Source organism: Carassius auratus, chromosome 42, assembly GCF_003368295.1.
Source record: "Carassius auratus strain Wakin chromosome 42, ASM336829v1, whole genome shotgun sequence".
In the NCBI taxonomy this organism is placed as follows: domain Eukaryota; kingdom Metazoa; phylum Chordata; class Actinopteri; order Cypriniformes; family Cyprinidae; genus Carassius; species Carassius auratus.
The window spans coordinates 6861729-6872963 of record NC_039284.1 but is presented as its reverse complement, the minus strand read 5'-3'; the positions used below and the strand labels follow the sequence as shown (position 1 = coordinate 6872963).

At 36.8% G+C, this 11235-nt stretch overlaps 1 protein-coding gene across 2 annotated transcripts; it reads left to right on the top strand.

Moving 5' to 3' along the window:
- Positions 1–294: 294 nt before the first annotated feature.
- On the top strand, positions 295–11024 carry LOC113060507 (calpain-2 catalytic subunit). Of its 2 annotated transcripts, XM_026229467.1 has the most exons (14): positions 298–539; positions 3597–3842; positions 3992–4064; positions 4288–4406; positions 4515–4648; positions 4764–4938; positions 6108–6182; positions 7070–7155; positions 7287–7361; positions 7475–7635; positions 7812–7978; positions 8428–8439; positions 8562–8770; positions 10773–11023. In XM_026229467.1, the coding sequence occupies exons 2-14, from the start codon at positions 3612–3614 to the stop codon at positions 10795–10797; spliced, it is 1542 nt and encodes a 513-aa protein (XP_026085252.1). In that variant the 5' UTR covers positions 298–539; positions 3597–3611; the 3' UTR covers positions 10798–11023. The 2 variants fall into 2 exon arrangements, with proteins under 2 accessions (XP_026085253.1, XP_026085252.1); XM_026229468.1 differs by lacking the exon at positions 8428–8439 and having other exon boundaries at positions 295–539; positions 10773–11024.
- The last annotated feature ends 211 nt before the right edge of the window (positions 11025–11235 follow it).

Genomic DNA, 11235 nt, shown 5'->3' with positions numbered 1-11235 from the left:
TAAATACATTAGAAAATAAACGATCTGCTGTATCTGTCCAGATATTCTTGGTAGGCTACACGTAACAATATTAGGTTATATATATATATATATATATATATATATATATATATATATATATATATATATATATATATATATATATATATATATATATATATAAACTTATCGTGCATCTTGAAAAGCAAATATTCTGGAAAGTGCTACGCCACATTTTGTGCCATCTAGTGGTTTAAGATGGAAGTAATATCAAAGGCGCCTTTTACCCCGGGTCGTCTCGTTGTACGCACAGTCCCCTTAATGTTTTGATTTGTGTTGCATCTAATTTCTTTCTTTTTATCTATTTTGTGTAAACTATTTCAGCACCTTCATCTCCGAAATTGGGAAAATCTCTGTTTTTGATATCTAATAATTTAGAAGTGTTGCTTTGTAGTGACGTCATTCTCGTCGTAATCCCCGTCCGAATGAACTGACCCGTCCTGCGCCCGCTCCGCTCCTCTCTCAGCCGGTCAGTCAGCGCTCCCGGTCCCCGGAGACAGGTACGTTTACCGCGCTGCGCAACAGAGTACAGTGAGACATATAAAGTGAACGTTTCAGTGTTAGCTGAGGGAGTTTTATTTTTTATTCTAGAATGTTAACGTGTTTTATTGTCGTTAGCGTTATGAATTTGCGGAGTTGAATGAAACGAGTGTATTTTTCAGTTTAGTGTTGTTTCGTGTCATACCTATTTCGTTGTCCCCACCAACAACAAAACATATTTTTACGTTTGATAATCCAATTCCATGATTATAGAGTAGGTAAATAGCCTATTACTATTATTTATTTATTGTTGACATGTAGCATAGTGTAATTAAACGTGTTATATTTATCACTGATTTTAAATGTACCATTGAACAATAGTTGTGCATCAAGATGTCCTTTATCAATCACTGCCCAACAATCTGTATATCCAGAGTTGCATCCCTAGGTCTAAATATAAATGTCTTATGACAATGCTTTCTACAGCCACGCATGAGAAGTTAATTGCATTGTCAGGGAATCTGCTTTTTTTCCCCTTAAAGATGTGGTTGCAGCATGCAGGGCTTTATAACTATTTTCAAATAACCCCTTTCCTGGTTGCACAGTGCTAACCAGCTGTTTCCACATCTGTGTAAGGGTGTGTTGTTCGGGGACCGCAATAACTTAACCCAGCATGCTGCCATGTTACTTTTAGATAAAGATGATGAATTAAGTAAACTTGCAGTGACTTTCTTATTATCAGTGAAGATTTGGAAGAGAGCAGTTTGTGGCAACTTCAAATCATTGATCATTTCTGATGAACTGCCTCCTCAAGATATACCTGTGTTTATTTGTCAATACATTCTGCTAAAGTATAGATGCAAATTTTGCTAAAGGATAAATTCTTTTTTACATATTCACATGTCTCACTGATTGTAGTTCAAGTCAGCTAAAACAGACAAACACAAAGCACTTTTGTTTCCCTCCCTCACAATAAGAGAGTCACAAGTGCTTTGTGTTTGTCTTTGGATCAGCTTTTGTGCACACTGTAGAGACCAAAATTTGCCAAGTCATTCAGTTGCTGTATAAAACATGTTTATAGTCTATCACATAAAGCCTATCATTTTTTTAAATAATACTTTCTAAGTTGGAGACTCTAACCCTAATTAATTATGGTTTTACAGAGCAAAGGTTCTCAACTCTGACTCTTATGGTCTTTCCTACAGAGATTACAGTAGCTCCAACCTTGATCAAGCTCACCTGCCTGTAACTTTCTAGTAATCATGAATCTGATTAGCTGGTTAATGTGTGTTTCATTAGGATTGGATCTAAACTCTTCAAGAAGAGTTATATATTTATAAAAAATTGTTTTTAATTATTATAATTTTTGGTATGGAAATTGACATATCCAATTGGACTTGTGCAGAGGCTACCGATCAGCTGGGGTTGGGCTTTTTTTTTAGGTGCAGGAGGAATGCAAATGCTAGAGCATCTGAGCTGAAAAGACAAAGATGGAATCAGGGAACAAAGAACTTCTGATTTTGTTGTGTCAGAGAGAGATTGTATTGAGAGGCAAGAAGAAACAAGGCTTTGGCCAACCGTGGTGGCCACTCCTCCTCGGATGACCACACAGTGAATGTGTACTTTAATGGGGACATACACACAATTTTGAAAAGGCTTTAGTTTTATCAGATTTATAAAAGACTGTAGCACTTCTTTCCGAAAACAGTCGAGCACCTGGAGGGGTGCCGTTGGCCGGAGCCAAAGAAACACATTGTTGATTTTGTGGTCATAAAATCTAAATTACAAATCCTTCTCAAGCAATTCCTGTGCAGCGATGCCGACGACATCTGTCACACGAATGAATAGTTTTTTTTTTTTTTTTTTACTTTGGCCATGTTTAGCATTAAAATCCAACTCTTTAATAGTGTAAATAAGTTAGAATGCATGAAATGGCATTAGACCTCCCCTTTATTAATAAAGAGATAATTGTTTTATGGGAGGAGAGAAGAGTGAATTATAGGGTGCATTTTGAACTTGTCCAGTTTTCTTTTTCTACTGCTACTAAATTTAACTGATGTTTAAGTTGTGTTTTCACTGAACATTAAAGTCATCTTTAATTGCTATTGCACCCTTTATGATAAGCTAACATCTCAAATGTTGTTTGTTGCATATTTCTTAAGTAAAATTTTAACATATATATATATATAAAAAAAAAAAACAGTTTTCAGTGCATCATTGGTAATCGGAACTAATTTACTCAATATCTCTGTATTTAAATATTTTTTTTTTTTTGGCCAATGCTATGTCTATGAAAAACACAAGGATTTGCAAAAGTGTTATTTTGTCAGGCTGCCAAGCCTTTTGCTGCAATGCACCTTGGTGTAAATATCCGCTGACAAACAAGAATCTGACACAGGTCTAGGTTTTTTTTATTTTTATTTTTGCAGAGGCTATTAGATGATAAGTATTTACACTAAGTATAAAAAGTAAGCATAATTAGTGTTATTTATATTAATACAGTTAACAGCTCAGTGGTTTGAAGTACATTATAGAAGAGAAATAATAACATACTTGGTGTATATTTATTAAAATCATAAATAAATGCTGTCTTACTTGGACCTTACTTGTCACTATCCCTAAATCCCATCTCTACTTAACCACATAACCACATTGAACTTGTGGATCAATGTGTTCTTGAAGGTCCAAGAAGGGACCCATGGTTTTGAGATTGGTAACAATATGAGCTAAACCTGTTCTAGTCAATGTTCCAGCCCATCCGAGAACACCATATTCAGTCTCAGTTATAGGCATGTTAAATTCCCATTAAACACTTTATTTCCACTAATAAAAACCATTGGTTCTGAGACTTGAACCCGTGAGCTTTGGGTAAAAAAGTTCGACTCTCTAACAAAACAGGTTATATGGATTTTGTAGACATTCTTTATGGAATTTCTTTCCACATTTCCCAATGCAGAAACAATCAGTCAAATTAAACTTATGTACCCTTACAAAGAATACATTGCCTTGTGCACTCATGTTGATACAAAAGCACAATGCTAAACATGTGTTTGTATTTGTTTGTCATGCTGCCAAAGCATTCTGAGTGAAAAATGCCTCCCCCTGATGGGTGCCACCCCAACTCAGATGAAGATGATGGGAATTCAGCTACCAATCCATTGAACTTCCTGGAACAGAACTACCAGGAGCTGCTCCAGGACTGTCTCACTGAAAACACACTCTACAATGATGAGCTGTTCCCTCCAGACAACAGCTCCATTGGCTTGTTTGATGATCTGCCACCTGATGTGGACATGTCTCAAGTTGTGTGGAAGCGGCCATCCGTAAGTAAACATTACTGAATTCTTTGTCTATAAATATTCGAACCTCCTGCCATAAGGGCTTTTACAGCTTGGAATGGAATTATGAATTACAAATCTCTTCTTGGTATGTTTCGCTACTGAAGAAACTGCACTTGATTTTCTCTTATCAGGAATTGGTGTCAGATCCTAATTTAATTGTAGATGATATGTCAAGGTTTGACTACGCACAGGGAGATGTATTAGGTAAGTTTGAGTAGATTCTGGTGTCATACCATAGGTGCTATGTCTACTACACAATGTGTTGAGGGCCAATTTTTGTTCTCAACACAGAAATCAATTCATGTCTCTTCTTAACAATTAAAATAAATGGCATCATGCACCATATGATGGGAAACTAGTAATAAACTACAATATTTTCTGACACATTTTGCACATACTTCAGATATGTAATATTTAATTTATTTAGGAAACTGTTGGTTCTTGGCTGCAATTGGAGCTCTAACCTTTGAGAAGGATATCATAAAACAGGTCATGCCAGCTGAACAGTCATTCACCAAGGATTATGCTGGGATATTTCACTTCAGGGTGAATATAATAGCTGTTCAATATTTCAATATTTAAACAGAATATTCTCACATTATAATTTCTTCAACACAATACAGTCATATTTACCATGTTTGTAATCTATCACAGTTCTGGCGATTTGGGAAATGGATTGATGTTGTTATCGATGACCAACTTCCAACTTTTGATGATGAACTCCTTTTTGTGTGCTCAAAAACATCTAATGAGTTTTGGCCTGCTTTACTGGAGAAAGCTTATGCAAAGTTGGTACCATTATTTTGAGAAAGAAGTGTCCCGTTCTTTATGTATTCTTAGAATAACTGAAATTTAAATGGACTTACAAGTATGCTGAGGAGTGAACCCAAACCGTTTTTACAGGGTTTGCGGGTCCTATGCTGACTTGCACGCTGGTTACATATCGGAGGCCCTGATGGACTTCACTGGTGGGACACATATGTATTATACACTGAACACAGCTCCTGCTGATTTGTGGAAAATCATGGAATGTGCATTCAAGTCGAAAACGCTTATGGGCTGCGGCTCTAATACAGCGGTAAGAAAGGCTTTACCAAATCTTGGATCCAAAGCTCCACAGCATTGTCATATATTTGTTAAGTCACATAACAAAAAAAGCTGAATTTGATCTGATCTTTTACTATGTCACAACAACACTCAAACTCAGTCTGCTCAAAACAAATTACAAATCAGAGCCATAGCCTCACTTGCAGTCATCTAACATGTAACATTGACTGTACTGTCAAATTAAGGCAAATGCAGGCAGTATTTGGGCACTATTATTAGATTAGATTAGATTCAACTTTATTGTCATTATGCAGAGTACAAGTACAGAGCTAATGAAATGCAGTTAGCATCTAACCAGAAGTGCAAGAATATAGTGTTTTATATACATAAAAGTGCAGAGTAAGTAAAGCTATGATATACAGAATGTACAGTGGAGTTGCTATATACAGTATTGAGCAGAGTATATACAGAATATAAATATGAATGCAATGTAGATATTGTATGTACATTATGAACAGAGCAATGAAGGATTATATATACATTATGAATAGCAGGAACGTGAGAACAGTGGTAATAAATACAGTTGAATGAGTGTGCAAAGTATTGTTGAACAATCTATTATATGCAAAATAACAGTAGTGCAATGATTTTTTTGTAGAAATAGTCTACTGTGCTAGTACATTAACCACTTAGACAGTTTATAGTGTAATGGATTTAACCATGTGCAGTCTGTGCAAAATATGAGTAGTGCAATACATGTATGTAAAGTACTGTGACCAGTGCAGTAAAAGAGCAGGTGCAGGTTAGATTGGTGGTGTGGCGTTCAGGAGTGTCACAGCCTCAGGAAAGAAGCTCTTCCTGAGTCTACTAGTTCGAGAGCGTAGGCTTCTGTAACGCCTGCCGGATGGAAGGAGGGTGAAAGGTCCATGGTTAGGGTGAGAGGCATCCTTGATGATGTTTCTTGCCCTGCCCAGACAGCGCTTCTAATAAATGTTCTCGATGGATGTTAACTGGGTGCCGGTGATCCGTTGAGCAGTTTTCACCACCCGCTGGTTTATGTTGAAGATCAGAATGTCAGAATGTCAAAGAGAATGTCAAAGAATATAATAACGTTTTCTTTTAATAACTGGATACTGTACATGGCCTGCTATGTCTTAATGTGAAATGTTAACACTTTTTTTTTTTTGCATTAAATCTTAGACAACCCCTGAAGAAATTGAGTTACTTCATGGCATAATTGCAGAGCATGCTTACACTGTGACAGGGGTTTTTGAGGTAAGACCACGCAAGCATCTGGCCATTTCATTTAGTCTCAGATTATAATTTTTGTTAATAGGATACTTCCAAAGTGGAATTGAGGTCCTGGCCTTCCTCTGTAGCCACTTAATATGAGACTGATATTTGAGCGTCTCCACAAAGTTAGAGACGCCTTTTTTATCTGTCTCCATTTGTATTCTGTCTGAGGCAGCAGCTTCCAAAGAGTTTGGTTTGATTCCGAGGGCCTTGAGATGCCATTGACAAGTCTTTGTACCTAACAAACCTCTACCTATTGGTCGCATTCCATTTGACAGCTAGTCATACAGGAGATCTTTCTGAACGCACCTATCACCCATTTGGACAACATGACCCAGCCATCACATGCATCTCTACTTAATAAGGGTGTACATGGATGAGATCCTTGCTCCCTCAAAAACAGTGCAGTTGGAGATCTTGTACTTCAATGGTGCCCAGGTTGTGACAGAGGTAACACAAGTGGAAGGTGTTGAGTCTACTTTCTTGCTGAGCATGCAGGGTCCATGACTCACTACTGTAGAAAAGCGTGCTCACCACACCAGCCTTGCAGACTGTACACTTTGGTACACTCTGTCAGCTTGTCATTCGTCCACACTCTCGCCTGCCCTAAATCGAACTGATAAAATAATAGCAAAAATGCTTTAGCTGAAGCATTTTAACTGACTATGAGCTCTTCATAGTGATTTTTCTGTTTTGGATGGCTGGTGCAATGTGTAAATGAAATGAATGTGAGCAATTTGTCACAAAGCCATCTATATTTATAGTGTACAATTCCAGGTTTATTTAAAAGTCAAACTAAGAAACAAGCTAGAGCAGAGGTAAGTTGCAAAGAAAAAGAACTGACATTGATTCCTGACTTTGTACAACAGGTGATGAGTGACGAAAATCCAGTCCAGCTAGTGAGATTGTTAAACCCTTGGGGCCAAGAAGAGTGGCAAGGAGACTGGAGCGATGGGTAGTGGTTACAGAAACAGCTTCATTTATAGCTTGGACACATCATGACATATCATCTCACAAATGCTAAAAGTTATTTTCTTTGTATTTTGCTAAATTAAAGCACCAATGGTTTGTTTATTTATTTTACAGATCACCTTTATGGGACACAGTTTGCGAGGAAGTCCGCAAAATTTGCCATGAAGTTTTAAATAACGGGGAGTTCTGGTGAGCAGGACCATATTGGAAACACACCACCCTCTCACACTTGATGTGAGAAATTACTACTTCATATACAAAGTATGAAACCACATTTTACTTAGAAACATATTTTAATGCAGGATGTCAATGGAAGACTTTACCAGTATTTTTGAAAACATAGACATATGTTGTCTCTGTCCTGATTTTCTGGATGGCTCTGCTGAATGTCACTGGACGTCAAAACGACATTTTGGCAGATGGAATGATGAGACTACAGCAGGTGGTGACATAATTAAGACAGGTATTATTACTGTATTCATACAGTATGTCTATATTTGCACATAAAGCCTTGGTATCAATCAGCAAGCATTGCAAAACGATACATAGATAAGTATATAGATAAGGTTTATATAAGACAAATACAACTTGGAATAAATGCATTAAAAAAATTACAAATATTATTTTGACATTTTATAGAGACTTTCTGGACAAACCCTCATTTTCGGGTGAAAATTGATGAGCTTGATGAGGAATGTGCTAGTGGCCAGCGCCCTGAAAATATACTGGTGTCCCTCATGCAGAACCATGAGAAGAGACACAGAAATAGCCAAGATAATTTTAATATTGGCTTCTATGTTTTTGAGGTCAGTATTTTTTGTTTACATTTGTAAATATGGCAAATAATGTATAGAATTTACATATGTTTGAATCTGATATAATTTAGAGTTTCTCTACAGTATATTTATTTGTTTAACAGATGCATTTCTTTCCAAAGTGACTTTAATTACAATTGAGAAATGTGAGCAATTAGTCACAAAGTCATTGATATTCGTAGTGTACAATGCTAGGTTTATTAGAAAGCCAGACTAAAAAACAAGCTAAAGGAGAGGTGAAATGTAAAGAAAAAGAGGATTTTGTGTGTGCCACGCTTTGAGGTTGTGGAGTCGGTATGTACTTATAAGAAGAAGTGCAAGCTGCTTTTTGAAAGTTGTGATACCCTCAGCACTTTCAGCACTGACATGTTTTATGCATAAACTGCTATATCCCTGTAATGATACAAGTTTTATCTTTTTTTCTTTTTCTACTTTCACAGATACCAATAGAGGCAAGTGAAAATTAACCTAAATGTTATATTCTTATGGTCTTATGGAGATTTATTTATTCATTATTTTGTATGTATTCATTCTTTTAAATAGAATAAAGACATGTTTTGTAATTCTTTTTCAGATGAGAAGTCAAAGTGGGAGGTTTTCATTTGAGTTCTTCATTGATAGAGAGCCTGTGGCTCAGACGGAGGAGTTAGTAGAGTTCAGAGAGGTGATGAAATTCTTCAGGCTGGAGCCGGGAGAGTACCTGATTGTACCGTGCACAGAAAATCCTGGTGAAACGGCCTCTTTCATCCTGTCTGTTTTCTCAAAGAATGAGACACACTTAGAGTAAGTTGTGAAGCAGTCTAAAGCATTGGCCAGGTCCTTAAATAATCTGTGCTTAAAGGGATAGTTCACCCAAAATTGAAAATTTGACGTTCATCTGCTTACCCCCAGGGCATCCAAGATGTAGGTGACTTTGTTTCTTCAGTAGAACACAAACAGATATTCTCAACTGAAACCATTGCAATTTTTCTGTCTTATAATTTAAGTGGATGGGAATCACAGCTAACACATACAATAATAAAAAAACAAACAAACATACAAAACCAAATTAAACCCAGCTCCTCGTGACGACACATTGATGTGTAAAGAAACAAAACGATTTTTTTTCTTCTGATTCATGCAATGTGCAAACTGTTAGAACTCTGTCCTGAGCACTTTCTCAAGCAGGCGCGTAAGGCGTGTTCATCTTCTTGCTTTATGGAGAATCACTGACTTATAAGTGCATTACTGCCACCTATCTCTCAAGTGGACGATTGACACTCTATTTACAATCTCAATTAGGAGTGTCAATGATCCACTTGAGAGATAGGTGGCAGTAATGCACTTATAAGTCTGTGATTTGCCAGCTTGAAATCGTGCTCAGGAGTAGGGCTGTGCAAAAAATCGATTGCAATTTTCATGCGCATCTCATCAGTAAGGGCTCCTGTTTTAGTAGTATATCTCCAGCACGTGCGTTCAGATCAGGGTTGCCAGGTTTTCAAAACAAAGCCTGCCCAGTTGCTTCTCAAAACTAGTCCAAAACTAGCCCAATCGTGTTTCCAGATGGTTCCCCGAAAAAAAAAAAACATTGTCCCAGGGTTAAAATATACATTTTTTGGCTGGGTTGCCTTGGTAAAATTCGCATTTTAGTGGCTAAAAATCACATTATTGTCATCGGGGTTTCTTCGACCCGCGGACATGAAAAGCAACCACTGACTTGGCAACACTGGTTCAGGAGGAGCGGAATTTACTGCACAGAGCCGTAGTTCACTGACAAGCTACACAAAATCGGCAAAGAATCGCCTGCGACTTTAAAATCGATTTTGTGTAGATTGTCAGTGAACTACGGCTCTGTGTAGTAAATGCCAACCAGTGTTGCCAAGTCTGCAGTTGTTTTTCATGTCCATGGGTTGAAATGAATCCAATCCCAATAACGTGATATTTAGCCCCTAAAATGCGAATTTTACCAAGGGAACCACACCAAAAAAAAAAATTATTTTATCACCCGGAACGAAACGCGATTGGGCTAGTTTTGAGAAGCAATTGGGCAGGTTTTGTTTTGAAAACCTGGCAATCCTGACCTGAATGCACATGCTGGAGATATACAGTACTACTAATTTTAGGAGCACCTTTATTGACTAGATGTGCATGACTTATGATTTTTTGCACAGCCTTACTCAAGAGGACGCACTTTAGAGAGTTCTAACAGTTTGCACATAGCGTGAATCAGAGGTAAAAAAAAAAAAAAAAAAAAAAAAAACAAAAACCTATATAAATACTGTTCAGGTTCTTGCACAGACCAGCCTTTTGTGTCTTTACACATCCATGTATCGTCACGAGCCGCAGGGTTTAAATTGGTTTTGTTTATGTGTTTGTTTGTTTTTTGTATGTTTTTTTATGATTCCCATCCACTTACATTATAAGGGTGCCAGACTCCAATGGTTTCAGTTAAAAATCTCAGTTTGTGTTCTACTGAAAAAAACAAAGTCACCTACATCTTTGATGCCCTGGGGTTAAGCAGATAAATATCAGATTTTCCTTTTTAGGAGAACTATCCCTTTAAGGCGTACAGTACAGAGCAGTGGTTTTCAAACCGGTCTTGCAAGCACCCCTAGCACCTCACATTTAGCATGTCTCCCTATGTCTGGCACAACCTTTTAAGGTCTGTCAGTCTCTACTAATGAGCTGATGAGTGGAATCAGGTGTGACAGATGAGGGAGACACAGAAAAATTGCAGGACAAACCACTGGTATAGAGTAAACTAAAATTACAGCTCTGTGATCTTTTTTTTTTCTTTTCTCAACAGACATATTCAAGAAACTCCTGAGTAGAATGAAGACATTCTTGATGAGGGTGTGGCATTATTTTGCTTCTACTTTTGGATGAAAGTGTGGTATCACTGTATATCAGTTCTTTTCATTCATTCCAAAATAATTTATACTGCTGCAGACATAAAAATAAAGCTCCCATATATTTCTTTAATATTGTTCTTCAAAGAAACAGGGGTAACACTTTAGAATAAGGTTCCATTAGTTAATGTTAGTTAATGTATTAATTAACATGAACAAACAATGAATAATACATTTATTACTGTATTTATTCATCTTCGTTAATGTTAGTTAATGAAAATAAAGTTATTCATTGTTAGTTCATGGTAATTCACAGTGCATTAACTAATGTTAACAAGCACAACTTTTGATTTAAATAATGCATTAGTAAATGTTGAAATTAACATGAACTAAGACTTATAAATGCTGTAGAAGGATTGT

Coding starts and splice junctions, on each gene's coding strand:
- LOC113060507 (XM_026229467.1), top strand. CDS start 3,612: ATGCCTCCCCCTGATGGGTGCCACCCCAACTCAGATGAAGATGATGGG. Junction 7,362..7,474: donor TTAAATAACGGGGAGTTCTG/GTGAGCAGGACC, acceptor ATTTTAATGCAG/GATGTCAATGGAAGACTTTA. Junction 8,771..10,772: donor AAGAATGAGACACACTTAGA/GTAAGTTGTGAA, acceptor TTTTCTCAACAG/ACATATTCAAGAAACTCCTG.